The following is a 27348-nucleotide window of genomic DNA, read 5'->3' as shown; positions in this document are numbered from 1 at the left end:
ACTTAGGTAAAGATGACAAGTTCAGTCCTAAAGGTTTGCTTTATTGGCATTCACTCTATGGTCACACAATCCAGCCCCGCAAACCTGGGACCCTACACCATGAATCAACTGTGGATTAGTGTAAGTATACATTCACTTTCAGGAGACTACAACCGAAGATAGAGGACAAAAAAATGTGCTAAGAGTGGGAAATATTAATAGTTATCCTCTGTAGCATTTTCCTTTAAGAAAGATTTTCCTGTTCTCTTTAATCTTCGGGCTTTCTCCTGATCATCCCCAATTTATCTTGAGAGAGAGAGAGAGAGATGGATAGATGGATGGATGGATGAGATAGGGAGGTAGAGATAGAGAGAGATAGAGATATAGAACTAGAGACAGAGACAGAGAGAGATAGGGCAGCTAGACGGCAGTGGATAAAGCACTGGCCCTGGATTCAGGAGAACCTGTGTTCAAATCCGACCTCAGACACTTGACATTTACCAGCTGTGTGACCCTGGGCAAGTCACTTAACCCTCATTGCCCCGAAAAAAAACAACAAAAAACAATATCATCGATTACACACGTGAGGATTTATGCAATATTCCATATTCAGCAATCTATCTAAATGCACACAAGGCCTGGTACTTAAGCACCTTCTAAATATTGTTATCCATATTTTAGGGAATGGGGATTCTGAGGATGCAGAGAGGTCAAGTATGGGGGCTTGTGGTCTCATAATCCAAATTTCCCTTCCATGGCCTGGAAATTAAGCAGAACAGTATTTCTCCATTTTTTTTCTTCCAAATTAAGAAGCCACGGCAGAAGAATTCTACTTTTTTCAAGCTCCCTGGGCAAGGGTTTTGCAAAGCCTTAAACCTTCCTAAAGATGAAGTGCTATTAAATCATCAATTAGTTTTCTAGTGACCACAAGTGCATTTCTTGCATTTTTATAGGTTTGCTACTTTTCAAAAGGCTTTCACATGCTAGCGAGGTAGGTAGGTAGGAGAGGTTATTATTATGCCCATTTTAAAGAGAGAATTTTAGGTGCTGAGAATCAATTGAGGCTAAGAGTGGGAATGGGGAAAGGGGAAATACACCCCACCCCCTCCATCCATCCCCTGGAGTGTTGGCTCCTTATTTTTATGAAAACACGGAAGATAAATGCATACACAGTTTGAAAGGGCTGGGCTCAGTTCACTTTCCAAGAACCTTTGGGAGGAGAAAAGAAACACACACACACACACACACACACACACACACACACACACACACACACACACACACACACACACACACACACACACACACCCTCTCTAGGTCTTAGGAATCCCTGCCTACTTATTTTTGTCCCCATTTCCCCTCCCCCAGCTCTGCTCTCCGTTCGGGCTGCAAGCCAGCCAAGTCTCACACTTGTACCCTATCTCGTTCCTGGGTCTGTTTCTTAATTTAAAGGGGAAGAGTTGGAACAGTAAGAAAGAGCGTAAAGCAAAAGCCTCCCTTCTCGTGGGGGCTGGAAGGGTGGGGAACTTTCGGCTGGTTGGGGGGGGGAGCCCCGGGGCTCTGCTCCCGGGGGCCCCAGAGACGGAGGCGTGATCGAAGGTTCTAAAGAAGTTGCACAGACCCTCCGGGTTGCAGAAGGCAGTGGGAGATCTGGCAGAGGCAGGGAGAAAGTGAACGGGGAAGGAAGGAGGGTACAATGCAGCTCCCCGAGATGCGCGGGGATCTTGAGCTTTGCAGGCCAGGGAAAGACGGCGGGGGCGAGATGGGGGGAAGAACACAATTTGCTGATCGCATGGCAAGGGTCGGGCCGCTGCAGCAGCTGGAGGGAAGTCCCTGTCCCTGTGCAGCCGAGGTTGTTTTTCTCCATCTCAGCTGCAGTAGGCGGGGTCCTCTCCGGGCGGTCCAGGCGCGCACTGGCTCGGATGACCCTCCCCACCCCCAGCCCTGCTTTCTCTCTCCTCTTCTCCCACCCGGTCCGCCCCATCCCCCACTTCCCTTTCTTTCAGCCTCCGGCACCAGCCCTCCACCCCCTTGGCAGGCACCACCCCCTGCCCAATGGCCTGGACTGTTGCGCCCTGCATCAGCTGAGCAGGTCGGGCGCTCGGCTGCTGGAAGCCAATCAGAACTCGCAGGGGCCGGCCCTGCACAGGGAATAAATGGAGCTAAGCAGGCTGGCGAACGAGGTAGAGCTGAGAATGGAAGTCGCTGTCTCGGCTACAGCCACCTCCACCTCCACCTCCTCCGCCACCAGCTAGAGCTGCCAACCTGCCTGCGGAACGATCTTCCTGCACCGTCGACTTTGACAGTTTGTTTCCGCACCCTTCAAGGCCCAGGTAATCATCCAGTCTACCCAGAGCCCTCCGCGGAGGGGCGGGGAAGAGACCCTTCGAAGCGTGTTTTGCAAAACTTGTTTCTTCCCTTCCCCACCCCCGCGTCCCGGCCCCAGGCCCCAAGGTCTGTCTGTCTTATCCCCCTTGTGCCTCCCCCCTTCCCCTCGGTGCAAAGCCGTACCGAAGCATCCAAGACTGCTCTTTCTTATCTTGTTCCCAAGGATTGTGCTGATCCTGGGCGCTCTTAAGGGCGGGCGCCTTAAAGACTTGGGGGGAGGAGGAAGAGGGTGTGTTTTGGTGTGTATGTTTTCTGCGTTGGAGCACCTCCCCCTAAGGACCTTTTCTATGGTTGCCTCTAAGCTCATAGTGCCAAGGGCATTGGGGCCCGATGTTTTAAGATCTGGATTGTGGTTGCGGCGCTTCTGTTTTGCTTTTCTTTGTGGGAGTGTGTATTAGGTTTCGCGTTCCTCGAGGAAGAGGAAGGAGAAAGCTTTTGGGATTTGGTTTTAAAATTTATTAAAAGACAGCGGCCGGCCTGGTCACAGTTCACTGTTACTTGTGCACCATCTCCTCTGCTGCTTGCAACCGCTCGCTCGCTAGGTCCCGGGGAAATTCAGGGGCAATTCGAGGCTTCCATTTGTGACCAAACAATGGGACCTCCTGAGCTGCTGCGTTGCCTTGAGAGCCGGCGGAGACTGGAAGAGGCCAGAGACAGAAGGCAGCCGGCCTGGCCTCTTTTACATTCTGCCTGGCTGCCTCACCCTCCCCCCGGCACCCTCTTCTCTAAGGAGGGGCATGCTCCTTCTTACAGTTCTCTGTAAGATCGTAAATCAGGAGCTGGAGGGGAGGGGTGGGGGGAGGGGGGCAGGGGGTCCATCTCCTTGCCAACCACTGGAAGGGGAAGAAGAGAGGGGGAAGGGGAGGGAGAAAAGGGTGGAAAGCCCAGAAGACTCGGGGTCATCCGCCTCCTCGTACAGCTCCTCTATTCCTCGGACGTTGAAGTCAGGGGGGACCCCTGTAGTGATGATGAAGGCAGTTTCCTCCCAGACTGTCTCTCCTCGGTCGATATCTCCGCACCTCGTTTCTCGATCCTCTTCTCCTCGGGCCCGGAGGGGAAAGGGGGAAAAGCGGAACCACAGCGATCAGTATGAGACCAGTGACTATGAGGAAAGGCATGGACAGAAGCTGAAAAAGAGACGGTTGAAGCGTAGGCCTAATCAGATCGATTTCCTTATCCCACAGTGGCCGGGGTGAGTGGAGAAGAGGAGACGGGGGAGGGGGGAATCTTGAAGAAAGAAGAGGAAAGAAGAAGAAAAAAGAAGAAAGATGCGGTGGAGCAGCGGCTTTCCACCCCAGACCACTTTTAAGTCCCCACAGGTGTTCCTGGCTAATGTAGTTTTAGCCTGAGGTTAGGGACGCAGAAGGAAAAACTCCTTGGCCGATAGAGGAAGTACTTTCTCTTTAAAAAGTGCCCCGGGGTGAATTGACTAGCCTTGATGAGTTAGATAGTGGAGAGGTCTCCTGGGAAAAGGCCGAGAAGTGGATTTCTCTGGTATTGGGGAAGAGGTTGAGGTGTGGCTTTAACTTAAGGCCCATTTGGCCAATGGTGCCCTGAAGGATGAGGCCTGAAGGTTTGACTTTTCAGATATTACTTGACCGACAAGGTGAATTCCCCCCCAAAGGCAAGAGTACCTGTTTTGGTAAGTGGGAACTGGGTTGTGGTTACCCATGGAAACAGTTGCCTCTCTGTTCAAAGTCCTCCAAATGGGAGAGAGGACCTTTCCTCTCTTGATTTGTCCAGTATATTTGCTTCTTTAAAGGAAGCTTGACTTGTAACGTTTGCGTGTCCTGTGGTTTTTTTCAGGACTACTCCTGAATTAGAGTAATCCTTGAACCATTTTCTGAACATGGGAGTTTTCCTGCCCTAATGGGGCAGGGTGTTCCTAGATTTAGATTTGATCCCAACTTTTCAATCTCATCCTTGCTCCTTTGACACTTCAGGGGAATGAAGAAAAATGCCATCTGGCTTTAAAGAGCGCTGTAATGGGATCAATAAACTACCTGTATTGTTGGGTTTATAGTGCCTTCTTTCCATCTAGCGATGCTTTTCCTTGGAAGCCTTCTGGCCTTCCAGTTTTTAGTTATCTAGTCACTTCTCCCTTGTCTGTTTTTACACATTCATAGAATATGTGGCCTTGTTATTCCCTGAGAGAAGAGGCCCATCATTTAACCATCTGTAGCTCTCTGCAGAAAGGTACCATCTCTGAAGCCTTCCTTTGATTTCTATCCACCCTGTTGCTAGTATGTTCTTTTGATTCTAGCTCTATGTTCTATTATGTGTACATGTTGTAATCCAATTTAAAAAAAAAAAAGCTTAAGTAGGGGCTGCTTTCTTTGGTTTTTGTCTGTGTCCCCAGGACCTACCTTAGTACTCTGTTTTATGTTAATCTCTCAGATATTTGTTAAATGAGTAAAACGTTAATTGACTGAAAGCTCAGGAGTTAGTGCTTTGGGTATGCTTCTACCTGTCTGGATAAATCTTCTTTTCTGAGGGATCCTAGCAACAGTCCAGCTTGGTCAGTGTTCTCATGTTGTTGTTTTCTTTCTTTTTTTCCCCCCCTCCCTTTCTTGCTTTATAACTCACCAGGACAGCTTCCAACATGGCCACCTCAGCCAGTTCTCACTTGAACAAAAATATCAAGCAGATGTACCTGAACCTGCCTCAGGGGAACAAAGTCCTGGCCATGTACATTTGGATCGATGGTACTGGTGAGGGACTGCGCTGTAAGACTCGGACCCTAGACAGTGAACCGAAGAGCATCGATGGTAAGAGGAGGGGGTGGTTCATCCCTAAAGCTCCGTTCCCCTTTCCATTTTAGTTTTGGCCAAGGTTTCTCCTCTGAGCTCTTGAGAGCAGGGCCTGTGCAACCCTTAGCCTAATTCCTACCAGATTAACTTTCATTGAATTCCAATTGGAGAAAAAGAATGGAGGCCACTTTTATTTAAGTAGGAGAGGAGTTGCTCCTAGTAGTATATCAGAATTAAAAATCTCTGAACCTGGTGAATTGGTCTGACCAATTTTGCTTCCTGGCCAGACCCAAGGGCAGCAGTAATAATAGTTGGGCATCTAACTGTGCTTTAGAGTGCTTGATATTTATTATCTCATTTTAGCTTGTGAAGCAGGTATAGTTATGAACCTTGTTTTACAAATGAGGAAACTGTCTCAGATGTTGTGACTTATACAGGATCACACAGAATGGGCATGCAATAGTGACTCCAACTACCTTAGAATATAATTTTTTAATCTGACTGAGGAAGATTGGGGTATTGAGGAAGGACATTTGGGCAAAGTCACTTCATATGTATATAAAACAACAGTAAGGGGCAGCTAGTTGGCGCGGTGGATAGAGTACCGGCCCTGGAGTCAGGAGTACCTGAGTTCTTTAAAGAATTACACCCTTTTGCACACCAGCAGTTAGAATAAGATGGTAGTTTATTTAGGGGCAAGGGAAGGGAAACCATGAAGATTTGGGACAACTTAGCAGTTGTTTGACCCTGGGCAAATACGACACTTAACTCTATTGGCCTCTATTTCTTCATCTGTAAAATGAGCTGGAGAAGGAGATGGCAAGTATTTTTGCAAGGAAAATCTTCAGGTGGGAGGGGATGAAGAATCGCAAGGCCTTTTTTACTGAAGGCTCTGGGTTTGGAATCATAGGGGGCTTGTGTGGGCATTGGACTTCATGGGCGTCAGTTTCCTCATCTGTAACATGAGGAGGTTGGATTAGATTGAACTGTCCCTTCCAACTCTCAATCTTGAGTCTAGTAAGGGACTGGGTTGATCTCTCTCTTTCTCCACAAGAATCCTCCATTTTCTCTTTATGGAGGAAAGGAACGATTAGTGTGAAGGTGGGGGATGATAATCTAGACTGGAAAACACCTCAATTTCTCTTCCCACCCATCCTAGAGCTACCTGAATGGAATTTTGATGGCTCCAGCACTTTTCAGTCCGAAGGCTCTAACAGTGATATGTACCTAATTCCTGCTGCTTTGTTCCGAGACCCCTTCAGAAAGGACCCCAACAAACTGGTTCTCTGTGAAGTTTTCAAGTATAACCGCAAGCCTGCAGGTAAGGATATAGTTATCTCCTCTCAAGCAAGGAGTGAGGGGAATCCCTTTCTCTCGCCCCGCCCCTCCCCCCCATCTTTCAAAATGATGTGAATTAGAGCAAGGTATGGCGATTATGGTTTAGAAATAAGAACTTTGGCTTTGGAGAGAGGGGAGAACTAATTAATTAGGAGGCTATTGCAGTAGCCCAAGAAAGGGGTCATGAGATCCTGAATGAAGGGCCACCGTGTAAATAAAAAGGGGCTAAAATGAGATTGTAAAGGTAGGAAAGGCAAGGATTGGCGTTCAGTTCTGAGAGCCATATTTTATAGCATGAACTTGACAAATTGGAATGCCCCTGGTAGAGAGGATATTAAGGGAACTCAGAACTTTGTCGTGAAGATCAGTGGAAGAAACTAGAGATGTTCTGACTATGGAAAAGAGAAGACTTTAAGAAGGAAGAATGGCAGTCTGCAAATATTTGAAAAAGTTCTTTATGTAAGAAGGATTCTACTTGGGACCAATGGCTAAAAGTGATGGGGAGGAAGATAAAGGAAAAAAAAAACCCTGAAATCGGGGCTGGTTTGATAGTAATTGAGACTCCATTTCCTTTTTTGTACTGGCTCTCACATTCTCTGGAATGTGCTGCCTTCTAATTAATATCCATCTCTTAGAATCTGTGACTTCCTTTCTTTTAAAGACTCATTTCAGGTATGACCTCTCTAGAAGGTCTTTAGTGCTTTTCCACTTATGATATTCTTTTTATTTTGTATGAACTGATTAATTTGTGTGTTCTGTGGTTTCTCTCATTAGAATGTGAAATCCTTAAAGGCAGCCTCTTGATCTTTAGAAGAGGCTAGCCGTATGATTCATACTTGTTTAATGTGTAGACACAGGATTCATGATAAGAGTTGGGGATGGAATAATTTGAGTCTATATACTCATTGTAAATTTTCCCTGCTCTCCCATCTCCTCCAGCCTAGTCCAAGTACCTTCCTTACCTTGACTGTAGGGCTCCGTACCTCCCTCACTTAGACAATGAGAGGAGTTTGGGCCAGATTAGCCTATACCAGTTATACCTTTTTCTAGAGCCTCCATTTTTTTTTTTTAGTCACTATCATGGTGGAAGAGAGTAAGCATTTATATAGTGCTTGCTATGTGCCAGACTAGGAAGAGTTCAAATCTGGCCTCAGACACTGTGACAGTAGGCAAGTCACTTAACCCTGTTTTCCTCAATTTTCTCATCTGTAAAATGAGGTGGAGAAGAAAATAATGGCAAAACTACTCCAGTATCTTTGACTAGAAAACACCATGTGAGGTTTTCAGTTGGATATGACTTAAACACTGGAACAACCAGCAACAACAAATATCTGCCAGATGCTATGCTGAAAGGCTTTTTACAAATATTATTAAAAGGACAGGGATTGGGGGGCAGCTAGGTGGCGCGGTGGATAAAGCACTGGCCCTAAATTCAGGAGGACCTGAGTTCAAATCCAGCCTCAGACACTTGACACTAGCTGTGACCCTGGGCAAGTCACTTAACCCTCATTGCCCCACAAAAAAAGTAAATTAAAAAAAAGGGACAGGGATCATGTCTTCAAAATTTTCTCTGTTCTATCCCACACCCTGGTCAGTGTTGACCCAATCAGTGCATGAGACGTTTAAAGATCCATTTAGGGAGAATGTCAGGGGAATGAAAGGTAATGGTGTTCTCACCCAGTGGCAGCAGGTCTTAGGCATTTGGGAGGCAGCCCAGTATAGAGATAAAAAGGTGTTAATTGCTTTCTTCTAAGTGCTTAACCTTTAACTTGAATTGTCTATTCCTTAACAAGTTAAAATTTAGTTTAGTGTGGCCTTTTGAGGGGAGACTGTGGGTAACTGTAAGAGACTTCTGCTGTCTTTTCCAGTCTGGTTATAAAAACCTTGCCCAGGGGTGGCTAGGTGGTGCAGTGGATAGAGCACTGGATAGAGCACTGGCCCTGGAGTCAGGAGTACCTGAGTTCAAATCCGACCTCAGACACTTAACACTCACTAGCTGTGTGACCCTGGGCAAGTCACTTAACCCCAATTGCCTCACTAAAAACAAAAACAAAAACAAACAAAATAAAAAACCCTGCCAGTCCCCAGTGGATCTAACTACTACATTGACTTCAATTAACCATCAACTTAACTGGAAATAAGTTTTCTTGGAGTCCCTTAGATGCCTCAGGGCACCAAATACCAAGTCCTTCAGGCTCCATATTCAGTTTTCTAGCCACACTTCCTCTGGGAAAGAATCAGATTTAATGAGACAAATCCAAGGACAGTTTTCTTCTGTAATTAGAATAAACTTGTCTTTGGCTCTTTAAAATATGTATAGAACAGATTTGGAGCCCCAAAAGTGATGGACTGGAACCACCTTTTATTCTATCAAGTCTCAGCAGTGCCCTTTTGGGGTGGCTGCTCAGAACCAGGATGGATGGTAAGGTATGTTCCTAAGTTTCTTTTATTTTTCTCTTCTATTCCAGAGACCAATTTGAGGCATACCTGTAAAAGGATAATGGATATGGTGACAAACCAGAAACCCTGGTTTGGTATGGAGCAAGAGTATACTCTCATGGGAACAGATGGACACCCTTTTGGTTGGCCTTCCAATGGGTTCCCTGGGCCCCAGGGTAAGCTTCAACTGCCCCCACCCAGCTAGTTTCCTGAATGACTAGAACTAAATGCTATCAGAAATCACCATCAAAAAGCCATGGCATTTTCCCTAGGGTCCATTCTGCTTTGTCCAGATGTGGTCAGATCCTTGTTAGCAAAGACACTACATTAAATTGGGAAAGGATTGATGGGACCTGCAGACCTAGCCAAAGATGGGGGGAGGGGGGCAGAGAGAAGGGATAGCTTCACGGACCTTAAGATCCGACACTCTTTCCCTCTTTAAAGGGAATTGACTCAGAAAGGGGTTTGAATTTCCTCTGGGACTTCTGCTTTATTTATGTTTGCCTCTTGATTCCACATAGGTCCCTATTACTGTGGCGTGGGAGCTGATAAAGCCTATGGAAGAGATATAGCAGAAGCTCATTACCGTGCTTGCCTATATGCTGGAGTCAGAATTGGGGGGACAAATGCTGAAGTAATGCCCGCTCAGGTAAAGACTTCCCCTTTGGGCTTTCATTACCGGGGTTCAGACTGGCCCGATGAAAATTGGGTTGGAGAATTTGCTTCTGAATCACCAGGCCAGTTCAGGACAGGTGGTGGAAATTAAAGATTCTACACAGGGTGTTCTTGATTTTTGTGGGGTGGAAATTGGGGAATAGAAGTGATTTGAGGGGAGAGTTCACTTCAGGCATTGATACCTACTTTGCCTGGACTTCGAAAAACAAACTCTGCCCTCAAAGAGCTTACTTTCTACTGGGTATTAACATGGGACACATAAAAATCAACAAGTCAACGCAATTTATTAAACACCTGCCGTGACAGGCAAGATGAAAAATACACCCAGTGCGATTTGGAGGTGGAAGTGGGAGAGCCACACTTGTAAGGATCTCTTGAGTTGGAAGCAGGATGGGGTGGCAGCTTAATTTTAAAACCACATGCTGTTGGCATTCTTTTTCAGTGGGAGTTCCAGATAGGACCGTGTGAAGGGATCGAAATGGGGGATCACCTCTGGATTGCCCGCTTCATCCTCCATCGAGTGTGTGAAGATTTTGGAATGATTGTGACATTTGATCCCAAGCCAATCCCTGGAAACTGGAATGGAGCTGGCTGCCATACGAACTTCAGCACCAAGGCCATGAGAGAAGAGAATGGTCTAAAGTAAGGACATTGGTTCTGATGGTAGCTTTGCTTAATGATTAGTCCTTTTACCTTGGAGGCAGAGGAAGGGGCATGTGGAGGTGTGGGAGAAATGAATGGAGGGATCCTGCTCATCTTGAGCCTTCTGGCTGGAAAGAACACCTTATGTATGTTTGGGATGATGCTCAGTTTGTGCCTAGGGTCCTCAAAGCGTGGGGGAGGGGGGCACATTTGAGAAATATTCCTTTTATCAGGCTGTTTCTCTGATCTAACCATTGCACCTGCTTTTTCTTCAGGTTTATTGAAGAAGCCATCGAGAGACTAAGTAAGCGACACAAGTATCACATCCGAGCCTATGACCCCAAAGGGGGTCTGGACAATGCCCGTCGCCTGACAGGTTTCCATGAGACATCCAACATCAATGAGTTCTCCGCTGGTGTAGCCAACCGCGGCGCCAGCATCCGAATTCCCAGGATGGTTGGGCAGGACAAGAAGGGCTACTTTGAAGATCGCCGCCCCTCTGCCAACTGTGACCCTTACGCAGTGACAGAGGCGCTTATCCGTACCTGTCTCCTCAATGAGACAGGAGAAGAACCCTTTCAGTATAAAAACTAAGTGGACTAGACCTACAGATACCTTCTGTATTCCCCCATCCCATAACCCTTTTCTCATGCCCTCTTCCACCTCACCTCTCCCCTCTTCCACATTTCCCTACTAGATGTAACTCAGGGCACAAAATACCATGTTTTTTTGTGCCCACAGATAACTCCTTGCTTTTTTTTTTTTTTTGTGGGGGAAGGGGAGTAGGGTTGGGGGGATGTTTTTAATCTTTTTTCCCATCATTGATGACTTTTTGAAGACTGAGAAAATAGTATGTTAGTGGGGAAAAGGGCTTGGAGAACATAACCACTGCTTCCACCTAATCAAGTTTGTACATCAACAGAGACTTGTGACTTCCAGGAAAAATATTTGATATGGGCGGGTTGGGGAAGAGCTGAAGGTGGGGTAGGAGGAGGAATTTGATTGGGTTCTTTGGAAAGGGAGGGACAAGAGTATTAAATTCATATGAGACTGTAATCTACTTTTCTTAAAACTTAAGAATTAGTAAGGGGTGTGGTCTCATTTTACAGGAAAACAAAACCCTTCCTCCGCTATCTGTTTGGGCCTCTTTATATTTTCCCTGGCCTGGAGGGGAAACCCTTGGCCAGAAGATAGGCTGTGTGAATCATTGGGGACTGCTGGAACCTTGACCACTCATCTTCCCTTCATCCAAAACAGAACAGTATTTTTATATTTAAATTGAAAAACAAAAAAAAGAACCTACATGGGGTGTATGTGTTTTGGGGGGCGGGGGTGGAGAGGCAGAGCAGGTGGGGGGCTGGTATGGTCAGAAGCAGGGAACTCCTTGCTGAGGAAAAGGGACTCTGCTAGAAGGGAATTGGGACAAAACCCCCCCGCTTTGGTGGCTGGCCATCTTATCAGCTCACCTTCTTTCTTACCTGTCCATATAGAGGTGGAGTCACAGCTGAAGGCTGCCAGGAACCACCTGGTAGCTGTGATTTTTAACAAGCACACATTGAATAGAGCGCACATACTGGGGAGGGGGGGGGGTATGAGTTGGCTGGTCAACTGACAAGGCAGGGGAGGGGTTGTGGGTGTTTATTTTCTGGTGGGACTAGCATGTCACTAAAGCAGGCCTTTTGATAATATTAAAAAAAAAAACAAACCTTTATAAAGGCAAAACAGTTTTAGATTCTAATGTTTCTAGGGTTTCTAAGTTGTACAGTTTTTCAGAGTTGCATGCATGTATGACCTAGTGTGCTCAAACTGTCCCCTTGCCTAACTGTCTTAGTGATGAGGTTGGGGTTGACGGTGCTGGGTTCAGACATTTGTGATTTTGTACCCTGGTATCTTCGAAGTGCCAGATCTTCCTTTGCCTTTTTGTCAAAGATTTCTGAATAGTTTTTTTTTCCCTTTTATAATAAAAACAAAACAGAACAAAAATATCCTTAATCCCTAGCTCTCCCCCTTACTGGTCTCTCTGGTTTATTATGCCATTACTAGCTCTGTCAGTTGGATTCCATTGGATAATGTGTGGATTTCCCAGTTTTGACTTCTAGCTGGTTCTCTTCTCTCCTCCCCCCCCCCAAGCTGTGAAGATTTCTCTTGGCCATATACAGCATGTTCAGAATTTAATATTGTATTTTAAACAAACTCCTTAATTGCTAGGACAGCCCCTATAAATCAACTCAAGAGTTTATAGGTTCCTTTCCATTCACATTCTTGCCAAGTTTTGCATATCCTATTATGCTTCTAATCTTTTGCCCTTTGCAAAAAGAGGCCCCCATCCCTCTCCAGGTCTTCAAATGACAAATTTCAGGTACTTCTGCTGGGGAGCTGATGGTTTTTGAGAAAAACCATCTCAACATAACAGCTCAGGGATGCTATAACCATTTTCAGAGAAAGGTTTTCTTAGCTATGTTTTATGAGAAGTCTAAATTACTTGAAATGTTCTTGCCTCTGTGACAGATGTGTACCCAGGCCCATTTCTTCAGAAAGTACCCTAATAGCCTGAGAATTTTGTGTCTGTAGAGACTTTGTCTTTAAAAAGCCTCCAGGCCTTGTCTGGGTATCCTGACCTTTGGTGGTGTAACTTCCTCTTTTTTTTTTTTTTTCTGTTTTGTTTTTGCGGGACAGTAAGGGTTAAAGTGAGTTGCCCAGGGTCACACAGCTAGCAAGTGTCAAATGTCTAAGGTCACATTTGAACTCGGGTCCTCCTGAATCCAGGGCCCATGCTCTATCTACTGTGCCACCTAGCTGCCCCTGTTTCCGCTACTCTTTGAAACTGTTAAACTGAAAATTAGGAAAACAATATAGGAGAAATTAGGTCTTTAATTGGGGCAGAGAAGCTATAGCTCGTAGTATCACAAAGCTCTGAAGTTAGGAATACCCAAAGATAGGAGAGGGAGGACAGTTTTTATGGGGTAACCAAACAAAAAGGGAACCACCAGATTGCTTGAGTCATGACTATTGATATAAAGAACCTTTAACAAAAGAAACAATGGAACTGCACTTGACTTTAGATGCTAACTCTAAATAGAAACTACTTAGTGTAGATGAACTCTCAAATGATAATCAAAGTCCGTGGAGTAAGGTGGGGAAACTTAGGGAGGGGATAAGTTGCTTGGGGGAAGGTGGGGGAGGTTCTTAAGTCCATCCAGAGTATGGAATGGACAAAGATTGGTTAGCCTCAAGCAATTCATTTGTCTGGGAAAGGGAAGGGTAGGGATCAGTCCTCAGTAAATTTGTAGCTCTCAACAAACTCGCTGGAATTCATAGTCGAATTCAATTTGGATTTACCTGGCATGAAACGAGTACTGTACCCAAGTGTGTGTGGGGGAGGGGGGCAGAATTTGGAGTCAGGACCTGGTTTCCAATGATTGAATATATCTGCCTGACCTTCAGTTCTTTAGAAGGCAGTTAGCACTGTGAGGGATTGAATTAGATTCCTTCAATCTGATCCTTCTGGAATCCTAAATAATGTGAACCCATTCTGTCTCCCAATCCCAATATTTTCCCCTGTGGCATAGTGCTTGAAAAGTTACCAGTTACATTTTGCCCAGGAGTTGAAAATGCAACAGAAAATAGAGATTAGCTTAGGCAGTACTGAAATCTCACAGGATGTGGTTACATCCACATCCCAAGCTGTGTCCCGTGTCACTTCCAGAAGGTATGGGTTCTGGGTCCTTTAGAAGTCCAGGATTGCCCACCTAGGCATACCCTTCTGTCTTCATCTTTTACTAAAGAGATGGTTGAGAACCTGGCTAATTTATTTTATTTCATTACAAGATATCTTCAAAAACAACCCCAAAACCTTTAGTGATGTCAACCTGTAAATTAAGGAAATAATAATAGGAGAAATAAGGTTAATAGGGGGCAGAGGAACTATCACTTGTGATATCACAAAGCCAGAAGCTAGGAATACCCAAGATGTGGAACTGAGGACAGGGTTTTTATGGGGTAACCGAACAAAAGGGAACCAAAAGATTGCTTGGGAGGGGGCAGGGTGAGGGAAGGGTCATAGAAACTACTAACTACTTAATGTAAATGAACCTTTTACGAAAAAAAAACTATAAAAACTCCTAAGTATAGATGCTACTTAACTCTAAATAGAAACTACTTAGTGCAGGTGGACCCTTTTTACACAACAAAGTCCCAGGAATAAGGCTGGGATCATTTTGCTTGCGGAAAGGTCCATAAATCCATCTAGAGTCTGGAATTCACTTACTAGCTGTGTGACCCTGGGCAAGTCACTTAACCCCAATTGCCTCACCAAAAAACAAACAAACAAAAAAAAAAGTCAGGAATTAACAAAGACCATCAGCCCCAGGCAATTCACCTGCCTGGGTAGGGAGACTGGGTGGGGAATCAGGCAGTTCTCAGTAAATTCGTATTTATGAGTGAGGACCTAGCCATTTCATCTCTTCCTATACTGCTAATTGATTTTTAATTAAGTTAATTTTGATTAATGTAAATTCAAATTTAATTAAATTTAGTTGATTAAGTGGACCTTGAGATTATTTCATTTCACTAGTTCTAATTTGCCTACTTGGGATAGGGATACTAATGCTATCAGAGTGAAAGTAGGAAGGTTTACTATATTCCCATCTCCACCCTTACCTGTCATTTGCTGTGAGCCACAGATCACCAAGCAATTTCTTTGTATTTCTAAGGTGTGTTTTGTGGCTCGTGGCTCACAAATAGGCAGCCACGCCTTCTGTCTTGGAGATTGATTGGATCTTCAGTCACTATAGTAGCTTATGGAAATCAACCCACTCCGGATATCAATAACACATTCCCTTGAGTTCTGTCTGGATAAAAGATAAGCCCAGAAGATGAAACTGGTCTGGTAGAACAGTAGGTTCTAAGGGTAATGGTGACCCTTGGTGGTAATTCCCTTGGTGACCTGAGCCAGATTTTGGATGAATCCTTCCCCTTTTGTCACTAGACACCTGGAACAGTGAAGTCCAAAGTCTAAGTCAACTCAGGAACCCAGACAGCCCATACCACTATCTTATGTTCAACAAGACTTTTATTGATTTGGTTTGCTGCCATTAAACTCAACTATTTGAAGTTGTATCCCAAGACTACAACTCTCCAGTCAGGTTTTTTCAAACCAGTTTGTTCCTAGCTTGATGTTTAGTAACAAAACAAGCAAGCAAAACCCTTACCCTCAGGGCAACTGGAATATTAAAGAGTCCCTTCTGAGCTGGACTCTTTAAAAGGGAAGTCTATCATTTTGGTTTATAGAAGGGGTAACAATAGTCAATAAACATTTAAGTGCCTACTATGTGCTAGGTACAGAGCTAAGTGCTGGAGATATAAATACAAAAAAATAGAATAAAATCCCTGCTGTCCTGAAGCAATTCAATGAGGAAAGATAGAAGAAAACTGAAGACTAGGGAGCTGGGGGGAGGAGGGGAGCAGGGAGGGGATGGTGGAAGGTCAGGTGGAAGAAGAATCCAAAAATGGGTGCTGCCCTGGGAAATGAGATGTCTCTGCAGTCTCACCTTAGTGGAGGTTAAGGAATTCATGGTTCTGTTATGGGAGGATTATGGGCCCTGGTTACCCTAGAAGTTGTCGGGGGAGGTCAAGGAAATTTTTCCTTGAAACTACAAGAGTTTTCCTTTGAAATCTAGTAGGCCTCACCTTGAGTTCAACCAAGGACAGACACATCCAAAAGAGATAAGCAGCACTAAATCTAACTGAGCGTGCTCCAGGACCACCACCCTGCATGCCAGCCCTCTTAGCCCACCTGGATGAGGCAATCCTGTTGGGCATGTCTACCTCAGGAGAAGACCCAGGAAACACCCACCAGGATGGAGTTAACGCCCATCACCAGATTGCTCAAGACTGATCATCACCTACCCCAGCGGACCACAAGACGACCCCCAACCCATCACCCAATAAGGGACATTCTTACCCACACCATCTTAGCCCTGTAAAAGGGTGCTCCCCAAGCTAGTCAGGGAGGAAAGCATTTTGTTTCTCTAAAACCTTCCTCTGGGCCAGTTTCTCTTGCATCCCAATAAACCTGTTCTTTTATTCCTAAATAGGACTTACAGAGGAATCCTAAGGACCCACATGCTTTCTCCCCATATCAGTTCCACCCTCCAATCAGAGGGGCTGAGGGTACTGATGGAGCTATTAAGGTTGATTGGACCTTAGGAGATATTGCTCAAAGATGAGTTTGTTGGGGACATGGAAGAGAAGTCAAAGTCAAAAATAAAAACGGTGAGGGAGGTTGGGGGAGAAAAGGCCAGGATATTGTGGAGAAAAAGGAGTATTTTTATTTTCTTGAAATGATGAACTGGGCTAGACCATCCGTTTGCTTCAAGTCTGAGAGGTTGAGGGTCCCACCCCTCACAAACCTGAACTTTTTGATACAGATGAAATCTAATTTTGTTACTACCAAAAAAAGAGGATCTAGAAAACTTCTTCAGAATCCCTTCTGACCTATATGCCCGCTTCTACTAAATCTTCATGAGAATAATTGTGAGAAAATGGGTAGTTGTCTCCTCTTAATGTGGATATAACAGTCAATCATACTCCTCCTGACCTGTTTGTAGGACAAAGGTCTCAGATCCCCTCCTCCCCCTCTGGCTAACCTGGAGCCTTGGTCTCACTAAGGTCTGCTCCAGAGTTGTGTCCATATAAGGAAGTGTAAGGTCCACTCCTGAGTTATGCCCATACAAGGAAGAGGGGTGGGAATATTGCGTTCTGATTAGCTAGTTTTTGCATGTAGATTGTAACCCTTGAGTAATCGGACCAATGATGAAAAAGGGGAGGGTCCATTTGAGTTATCGACAGGGTCTTCGAGTCCCCTTTCTTTGCACCCACTAGCTGCACACTAGGGTGCCTCCTTCTCATGAGAAGGAAATAGAGAGCCTTTGTTACATCACAGCTGAGTTCCTGAGAATTATTGAGAAGAGGATTGAGTTTCCTTCACAATAATCTAAACTTATAGAGAGGGAAGCCATTCTCGATGAAAGTAGGATAAGGAAACTGGCTTCTGTTCAATAGAAGAACACACTTTTACAGTCATGACTGTGATGTGGGTGGAATTTGGGGTGAAATTGATCATGAGTCGTCCCAAAAGAATTACAAGACTCAGTGACTCAGTTTCCCAAGTTTTATTGCAATACTGTGGTCACTTAGACCACAGGGAGAGAACCAGAATAGTGGAAAGGTAACTCTCGAATAGTGAAAGAAAAGACAGTTATGTTTATAGTATAGATAAATTGATTTATCAGTCTCATAATAATTTCCACCTTGGGGAGGTACAAAGGAGGGCTTATCCTAATTTGGATTTCCTGGGGTCCTAAACCAACCCTCGAGGTAGGTACCTTTTTCTGTGGAGGTGTGTTTTGGGGGTTTACACATCATAAGGTGAATCTGGGGACAAATTTGGCCTTTTATGCACATGTCTCTTTCTGGTTCCCATGGCTAATTTCAAAACATCTTCATTTTTCTTTTATTTCTAGTATGAATTTCTATGTGCTGTGAATTCCTTTATTGTCTTCAGGTCTCCATGGCCTAGGTCCCTCTGTTCCCGTTATGGGTACTGATTTTGGTGGGTAAGAGAACCTAGCATTTTGACTTATAAATTATCCATTAACTGGGATCTGAATTCCTTTTAGAGCTAATATCTGAATTAAAGCTTGGGTCTTAAGTTTTTCTGTTAACCCTTTTTTCACCTCCTACATCAACTGTATGATTGAATAGAAGATGAAAAGATCCCAATTTGCTCATTTGTTGATTTTTAAAAAATATGGACTCAATAGAGCAAAACAAACAAAAAAACACCTTAAAGACAGTGATCCAGGAACCATCCCATGCAGATGTTAAAATCACACAAAATTCCTTGAAAAAGATGCAACAACAAAGAACTTTGCTTCGTATCACTCAATTATAAATATCAAGTAAGGCACAAAATTGGGGTATGTATGACTGACAATGGTATTTGCCACTGTCTTTGAGGATGTTCAGCATAGATCCCAAATGGAAGAGATTTCCTGTAATTCAGTTAATCAATAATAACTTAGTAAGTCCCTATGATGTTACCACATACTGATGCAAAAAGATAAGAATGAAATCATCCCTGCCATTAAGTTTATATTCTGCTGATAGTGAGGTTCTCAGAGCCTCCTAGATAGAAATCCATGATCAAGCAAATGAGTTTAGCACAAGTTTAACACAAATCCAATAGAGGAGTCAAGCCTACTGACTTTTTTCTGATATGTGATTGTATGGTGTGAGAAAATAATTAATAATGGGTCTTAGGGGGACACCTCCCCCCCAACTTGAGGGCTTAGCTCAGGAACCTTAACTGATCTCTCTCTTTTTTTTTTTTTAGCTGATCTCTTTCAAAGCCAGCCCAGAGACAATAGAGACCAGACTAACTCAGAAGAGATTAAAACCATACCTTTTTGAGGGCACCTTTTCCCTAAGAGGGTTTGTCCTGACCTCAGCATGGTACAATTCATTTTAATATGAACCGCCCTCAGGTCATGTCAACCAATGGAATTGAATGATGCTAGCCAATTAGCTTTGATAGGTGTGTAAGAGCCACCTCTGTTGGAAGAGGAAAATAGATGAAGAGCTGCTATAAATATTTTTGTACATGTGGGTCCTTTTCCCTTTTTTATGATCTCTTTGGGATACAGACTTTGTAGTGGTATTGCTGGATCAAAGGGTATAGCCCTTTGACAGTTCTAAATTGCTCTCCAGAATGGTTGGATCAGTTCACAACTCCACCAAAAAAGCATTAATGTCCCAATTTTCCCATATATTCTTCAACATTTACCATTTTTCCTTTGTCATATTAGCCAATCTGATGTGTGAGAAGGTACCTCAGAGTAATTTTAATTTGCATTTCTGTAATCAGTAATGATTTAGAGCATTTTTTTCATATGAGTATAGATAGCTTTATTATTTCTTTATTTGAAGATTGCCTGTTCATATCCTTTGACCATTACAATTGGGGAATGACTTGTATTCTTATAAATGTTACTCAGTTCTCTCAATATTTGAGAAACGAGGCCTGTATTTCTAACCCCAAAAATCTTCCAGTGAGGCTCCATGACTATAAAGCATGGAAGACTATAGCACCCAGAAGGCAGTGTTCTAGGTTACACTATATTACCAAGGAAAAACTGAGTAGAAATAGTGGCAAAAGAACTCTTAAAGAAAAGTATAGGGGCAGCTAGGTGGCGTAGTGGATAAAGCACCGGCCCTGGATTCAGGAGTACCTGAGTTCATATCTGGCCTCAGACACTTGACACTTACTAGCTGTGTGACCCTGGGCAAGTCACTTAACCCCCATTGCCCTGCAAAAAAAAAAAAATTAAAAAAAAAGAAAAAGAAAAGTATAACCAAAACAAAAGTTAGTAGTGAGAATGAGTCTGTGTACTTCATCAGTACTAATGCAAAGTGAAAAGATCTCTAGCACACATTATTTGTCAGAGGACAAAGACAAAAGAAAGAATCTCTGACCTCAAAGAGTTTATAGTCTTATGGGAGAAGAAGGAGACTAAACAAAAAGGGTGGTGTCAGCCACTTGGGGTGTGTTTTGGTTTGGGAAATCAAATAAGATGAAGGATAGAGCCTTAAGAGAACTGATTGATTATCATTTTTCTTTCTAGTAGCCTGTGGCAGTATTGATTTGATTACAATTCAATCAATTAATCAATTAACAAACATTTATTAAGTAACTACTATGTGAGGGGATCAGATTAATTTATCTTTAAGGTCCCTTTCAGTCCTTCCATTATTTGCTATCAGCATCACCTTCCCTAACTCACCCCATTTATGTCCTCCTTGTATCTGACACTGTCCCAGTGGAAAGAAAAGGGAACTTCAACTCAAGTCTTTTTAAGACCAAATTCTAACACTTACCATCTGGGTGACCTTGGTCTAGTCAGTTCATGTCTATATTTCTAAATATGTCAAATAAGAAAATTGGACTATATAATCTCTGAGGTTCCTTTGAGCTCTAGCATTCTCTGATTGATGACTTAATTCTCATTGAGTCCTTTTCCTCATGCCAAATGACTGCTATGGGAAGGAGACAACAATCACCCAAAGTCCTAAAAATCCTTCCTCTTCATCCCTATTGACTCCCAGAAGGGGGGACAAACCATGGCAGGAACCTCTGTAGTCTCCCAATAGCCAATGTTAACCTAGAACAATTACTTTCGGGTCCTGAAGGCATTTGTTCAACTCTGTTTTCCACACAGCCTCAAAACCCTCAGGAAATATCACTAAATTGAATTGTAGAAACTTGTTAAAGGAGCTGCTGTCTGAGAGGCCAAGGCCCAATGAAAACATGGGAAGAATAGAGACATTCTGGATTAATTCTTACCCTATTCCCACGTCTCCTTACTTGTTCATTCTGCTTCAGTTTTGCTCCCCCCCCCCCCCCCCCCCCCCCCCGTTTTGGTCTCTCTCTTCCTTTCTCTCTCCTGTCTTTCTTCCCTTCTTGTTCTCTCTTGTCTCTTTGTCTTTCTCTATTTCTCTCCCTCTCTCCCTGTCTTTGATTCTCTGAGCCTCTCTCTCTCCATTTCTTTTACTGTTTGTGTCTTTCTCTTTTTCTGTCACTCACTCTTCCTCTCTGTCTGTCTATTTCTTCTGTTTTATCTGTCTCTCTTTCCTTCCCTTCCTTCCCCTTGCCCCACTCTCTCCCTCAGTCTCTGTTGCTTCAGACCTGTCTGAGAACTCCAACCCCAATGGTGGGGTTAGTCTGTGGAGAAGTTTGGACCCCTCAGACATGTCAGAATCAGGGCACCCTTTCCTGCAGCGGCCTTTCGCCGAGTGGGTGTTGTTCTTTTCGCTCTGCGCTTTAGCCAGGCTGGCAAGCTTGGGGTAATTTTGTTTTCATAAACCACATTATGTAACTTGCATCTTGAAGAATGACAGTGTGCCAATTGGGAGGTCACTATGGGAGGGAAGGAGAGGAGAAGAGAAAGAAGACGAGAGAAAAGGAGAGAAACATGGAGAGGGAGAGAGGGAAAAGCAAGAGACGAGGAACAGAGAAAGTCAAGAGAAAAAGGGGAATGGGGAAATCTTTCTTTCTTTCTTTTTTCCTTGCTGCTTGTTTCTACCCCAGGATTTAAATGACCAAGTTAGTGAACTGAAGGGTCCCTGCTCACGTTCTCCTCATGCCTCCCTGTCTAAGGCAGTATATGCCAGGCTCTGGATCTTACCCTAGCCCCAGCAGCAGCCTTGTTTGGAGGAGAATGGTACAATGCCTCTTCATATGTTGCTTTCCTCCCCCTCCTCCTCCTCTTTTTTCTCCCCCTTCTCCCCCTCCCTCTCCCAGGCCTCCTCCTCCCCCTCCTTTTCCTCCCCCTCTCCCCGCTCCTACTCCCCCTTCCCCCCTCCTCCCTCCTCCTGTCTCCTCCACCCAGGGGAAGGAGGGGCAGGCTCTGTGGGGCCCTAGGAGGCAGGAGCCAGAAGCCAGCAGCCCAGGGGCTAGGCTCCTGTTTCCCCAGTCCTAGGAGGCAGCAGCAGCTCAATAGGAGGAGAAGAGACAGCAGCCAGCGTGGCACACAGTGTTCTCTGGGGAAAACAAACACTCTTGACTTTGTTTCTTGGTGCCTGTTGGCCTTCACACCTGCAAACTGACTTCACAGCCCAGATTGATGGGGGGGGGGGGAGGAAAGGAAGTGAAGAGAAAGGGGCCTGGACAATGGAGAAGCCTTCTTTTTCTTCCTGTTTTCTAGGAACCTGTGTGTGGCATGTCCCTCTCCAGCACGTGCACCACGATGATCCTTACCTCTCTCTAGTCCCAGTGCAGTGAGGTTCCTGCTAGCCCTCGGGATTTTAAAAAATTATTGTTTTCTCAATTAACAAAAATCTATTTTTTCCCCTTTTCCACCACCCTGGCCTTTGTCTTTAAAAGAGCTTTCTTTCTTTCTTCCTTCCTTCCTTTCCTTCCTTCCTTCCCCCTCCCTCCCTTTCTTCTTCCTTCCTTCCTTCCTTCCTTCCTTCCTTCCTTCCTTCCTTCCTTCCTTCCTTCCTTCCTTCCTTCCTTCCTTCCTTCCTTCCTTCCTTCCTTTCTTTCTTTCTTTCTCTCTTTCTCTCTCTTTCTCTCTCTCTTTCTCTCTCTCTTTCTCTCTCTCTTTCTCTCTCTCTTTCTCTCTTTCTCTCTCTCTCTCTTTCTCTCTCTCTCTCTTTCTCTCTCTCTCTCTTTCTCTCTTTCTCTCTTTCTCTCTTTCTTTCTTTCTCTCTTTCTTTCTCTCTCTCTCTTTCTTTCTTTCTTTCTTTCTTTCTTTCTTTCTTTCTTTCTTTCTTTCTTTCTTTCTTTCTTTCTTTCTTTCTTTCTTTCTTTCTTTCTTTCTTTCTTTCTTTCTTTCTTTCTTTCTTTCTTTCTTTCTTTCCCATTTGAAGAGGCCATTGAAGCTGATCTCCAGTGCAGGAATTTCTCCCCTCCCCTCAGAGTATTCCTCTTATTAGTCATCTAGTCTTTCCTCAAACATTTCAAATGGGGCTTGCAGGGAGAGAAAGGTGGGGAGTCACTACTTTATAAAGAACAGAAGAAAATTCTTCCGTGATATAGCAAAAAAAAAAACAACAAAAAAAGGTTGGGCTTGGGGTCAGTGTGCTTGGGTTCACATCCTGGCTCTGCCACTCACCATGTGACCTTAGACAAGTAACTTAACCCTTCTAGGCCTCAGTTTTATCATCTGTAAAATGTGATAGTACTAGATGATTTCTAAAGTTCTTTCCAGCTTTAAATCTGGCATATCGAATCAAAATCAACCTCACTGTAATTTTCACCCATTCAACACTCTGAAGCAACTTAATTCCTTTCACTCCCAATTTATCTTTCTTTCTTTCTTCCTTTCTTTCTTTCTTTCTTTCTTTCTTTCTTTCTTTCTTTCTTTCTTTCTTTCTTTCTTTCTTTCTTTCTTTCTTTCTTTCTTTCTTTCTTTCTTTCTTTCTTTCTTTCTTTCTTTTTGCAGGGCAGTGAGGGTTAAGTGACTTGCCCAGGGTCACACAGCTAGTAAGTGTCAAGTGTCTGAGGTTGGATTTGAACTCAGGTCCTCCTGAATCCAGGGCCGGTGCTTCATCCACTGTGCCATCTAGCTGCCCCCCCCCAGTTTATTTTTTATTATTTTTAACACTCATTTTGTAAAATTTTGTAAAATTCCAAATTCTCTCCCTCCCTCTACCCTCTCCCACCCACTGAAAGGGCAAGCAATGATATCAATTATATATGCGAAATCATGCATATTAGCCATGTTACAAAACAAAGCCAAAAAACCAAGAAAAATAAAAAACAGAAAAAATTTTGTTTCAGTCTTCACTCGGAGTTTATCAGTTCTCTCTCTGGAGGTGGATAGCATTTTTCATCATGGATCCTTTGGAATTGTCTTGCATCGTTGTCTTGATCAGGGTAACTAGGTCTTTCATAGTTGATCATTACAATATTGCTATTATTATGGACAATGTTTTCCTGGTTCTCCTTACTTCATTTTGCATCAGTTTATGTCTTCCCAGGTTTTTCTGAAACCATCCCCCTCATCATTTCTTTCTTTCTTTTTTTTGTTTGTTTTTAGTGAGGCAATTGGGGTTAAGTGACTTGCCCAGGGTCACACAGCTAGTAAGTGTTAAGTGTCTAAGGCTGGATTTGAACTCAGGTACTCCTGACTCCAGGGCCAGTGCTTCATCTACTGCACCACCTAGCTGCCCCTCCCCTCATCATTTCTAATGGCACACTAGTATACCACTATAATCATATACTACAACTTGTTCAGCCATTCCCCCAATTGATGGGGATCCCCTCAATGTCTAATTCTTAATAAATTTAATTCTTAATCCACATGATAATCTTTAAAATATCTGTAGATAATTTGTTTGCAAGAATAATGCTAGTTAGCATTTACATACCACTTTTAGATTTGCAAAGGAATTTACATAAGTTATCTCATTCAGTTCTCACAACAACCCTGTAAAGTAGGTATCTCTCTCTGCTTTCCTCAGAGAGAGAAATTCTATCAGGCTAGAATTGTATCTGTCTGTTCCCTTAAATATTGTTAATCGGGGGTGGGGGTGGGGTTCAGTTTCAAGCTAAATTTCTGATTGCCATTCATTATTGGGGAAAGAAGGATCCCTAGCCTTATATCCAAGACTTGACTACCTTCCCACCAAATACCAGTTTTACAATGAATACACACAGCAAGTAGCTAAGAAACCCATTTATCCAAGTGGATAGCAAAATAGAAATCTCAGAAAATATACATAAGAGAATATATACCAGATAATACAGAGTGAAAGAGCCTTCCATTGGGCTCAAATTAACTCAGTTCTATCAAAAGTGAGCATCCTAGGGGCAGCTAGGTGGCGCAGTGGATAAAGCACCGGCCCTGGATTCAGGAATACCTGAGTTCAAATCCGGCCTCAAACACTTGACACTAGCTGTGTGACCCTGGGCAAGTCACTTAACCCCAATTGCCTTACAAAAAAAAAAAAAAATGAGCATCTTAGATCTCACCCAAAGGGAAATTTCCTGAAGTCTCTAGGGTAGCCAATTGGGGATGGGGGTATAATGGAGTCTCCCAGTTCTTCCCATAATCGTATTCTCCTTTTAGCAGCCTGAAGTGGCTGCTGAATTGTCAATATTATTTTTGGAAGCTATAAGGCAGAAAGTGCCTGAAGTGACTGTAAGGCTTGAAGAGTCAAAGATGATAAATTTCACTGTAGACATGTTGAGTTTGAGAAGCTGACAGGACATCCAGGTAGAAATATCCAACAGGCACTTGGAGATGTATGGAACTAGACTTCAAGAGAGAGATTAAGGCTCCACTTTGATAGAGAAGATGATTGAAGCCATAGAAGATGGCGACAGGATAAAGAAGACAGTATGGAGCAAGGGGGGCCAGAGCAGAGCCACATTTAGGGTAGCAGAGAGGGATGACAAACTAGAAAAAGAGACTAATGTGCTTAGTATTATAGATAATTGTCCTTGTGTGTATTATTACCAATCCTAAATTGCATATCTTGTGGGTAGGTATCCCATTTTATGAAACTTGGGATCTTCCCTAGAGTGTAACACAGTGCTCTTCACATGAGAGTCTCAACAAATAAATGGTTGGTGAAGCAAAGAATGAAGCAATCAGTGAATGAATCCCCCCTTATTGTCTAAGTACTCAGATTGTATTTAATGATCCATTTGGGAAATGTACTGAGTGACAAACTCATAATACACCTTTTTGAATATCAGAGAAGCAATAGACTATTAACAGGTTCCTGGAATCTCTAATTTTCCTTCATTTCTCCAAGTTTACTGAATGTGGTTCTTCAATCCTTAGGTGAGTTGTTTCACTTGCCAAGGGTGTAAGCCTGGTAACATGAACTCTTTTCAAACAGTTAGGTGCTTACTTACAATAGCCTCACCCATCTTGGGTCTTACCCCTTACCCCGTTTGTCTACATTTCCCAGTATTGCAGACAATCCTGTATTCTAAATGTGGGAATTTCCCCCACTGATGAAGCCCATCTATATGACTCTATATAAGTCTGGAGAGCATTGCCCGAAGTGTAGAGAGGTTGTTACTCACCTATGTCCATCCACTTAGTAAGTCTCAGAGGTGGAATTTGAATCTAGGGCCTTCTGACTTTGTCTATCATGCTATTTCTGGCAAAAATAGAGCCCAGAGAAGGGTGACTAGAAGGGGGAAGGACCTCAAGTGCCTACCAAATGAAGAGGAGCTGGGAATATTTATTCTGGAAAAGAGAAGAATCAGTGAGTGCAGGGAAACAGCTGCCTTTAAGCATTTGGTTTTTGTTGTTGTTTTTGTTTTTTGGTGAGGCAATTGGGGTTAAGTGACTTGCCCAAGGTCACACAGCTAGTAAGTGTCAAGTGTCTGAGGCTGGATTTGAACTCAGGTCCTCCTGACTCCAGGGCCAGTGCTCTATCCACTGTGCCACCTAGCTGGCCTTTAAGTATTTGAAGGTCCATCACATAGAATGATACTAACTAGTATTGAAATAGCATTTTAGAGTTTGCAAAGTACTTTATGCTAATTCATTTGATCCTCCCACAAACAACCTAGTGCGAAGAGTGCTATTGTCACCCCCATTTTACTTATGAGGAAACAGAGACGAGAGAGGCTAAGTGATTTGCCCAAAACCCAAAGTCACTACATTAGATGGCTGACTTGTTTTTAGCATAAGAAGGAAAAACTAGGTGGGAGCTGCTGAGGCAGATTTAAGGCTTGATATAAGAAGTCTCCTAATGATAAGAGATATCCAAAAGGGATCCCTGAGAGGTAGTGCATTTCCCCCTTTTTTGAAGTCTTCAAACATTTGTCAAATATATTGTTAAGAGGATATTTTTTTCAGGTACAGGTTGGACAAGCTGGCTTCTAAGCTTCTTTCCAACTGTGAAATGTGATTCAGAGAGATTCTTCAAGAAGAAGAAATGAAGACAGGAGCTCAGCAGTTTGACTTCCTCAATCATTAGTTAACATGTACTGTAAACTACAGGCTGTACTTTTCACGGTTGTTCTTCCTGTTATGGACTCAGCCAAAAAGCCTTATTTCTTGTTGTTGTTCTTAACAATTTCTACAGGCTTTACTTCATAATGAATTTTTAGCTATTCTGTTACTAGTCTCACTGTTTGGGGAGCCTTTCCCTCCCTTTCTCCCTCCCTCTCTCCCTCCATTCCTTCCTTCCTTCCTTCCTTCCTTCCTTCCTTCCTTCCTTCCTTCCTTCCTTCCTTCCTTCCTTCCTTCCTTCCTTCCTTCCTTCCTTCCTTCCTTCCTTCCTTCCTTCCTTCCTTCCTTCCTTCCTTCCTTCCTTCCTTCCTTCCTTCCATTCCTCCTTCCTTCTTTCCTTCCGTCCTCCATTTTTTATTGATTATCTTTCCATTCTTTTATAAATGTCCTTTTAAAATCTGACCTCTTGAGAGAGCCCCCTTCTCCAGCATCCTTGTCCATACTTTTATATGCCTCAACCCCCACCCTTATAGAGAATTTAATTAAAAATAATTCAACAAGTATTTTTAAAGTACTCATTAGATGGAAAACTTTGTCCTAGGTTCTGGTTAACGATTTCTTTTTTCTTTTTTTTTTTTAGTGAGGCAATTGGGGTT

General features: G+C 43.6%; 1 protein-coding gene across 1 annotated transcript; it reads left to right on the top strand.

Annotated features, from left to right (window-relative positions):
- The first annotated feature begins 2155 nt into the window (after positions 1 to 2155).
- On the top strand, positions 2156 to 12209 carry GLUL (glutamate-ammonia ligase). The gene is made up of 7 exons (XM_044003752.1): positions 2156 to 2312; positions 4957 to 5135; positions 6277 to 6438; positions 8924 to 9070; positions 9416 to 9543; positions 10012 to 10211; positions 10487 to 12209. The coding sequence occupies exons 2-7, from the start codon at positions 4970 to 4972 to the stop codon at positions 10803 to 10805; spliced, it is 1122 nt and encodes a 373-aa protein (XP_043859687.1). The 5' UTR covers positions 2156 to 2312; positions 4957 to 4969; the 3' UTR covers positions 10806 to 12209.
- The last annotated feature ends 15139 nt before the right edge of the window (positions 12210 to 27348 follow it).

Source organism: Dromiciops gliroides, chromosome 4 (assembly GCF_019393635.1).
Source record: "Dromiciops gliroides isolate mDroGli1 chromosome 4, mDroGli1.pri, whole genome shotgun sequence".
Classification (NCBI taxonomy): Eukaryota; Metazoa; Chordata; class Mammalia; order Microbiotheria; family Microbiotheriidae; genus Dromiciops; species Dromiciops gliroides.
The sequence above is the reverse complement of the archived record's forward strand: the minus strand, read 5'-3'. Positions and strand labels throughout refer to the sequence as shown.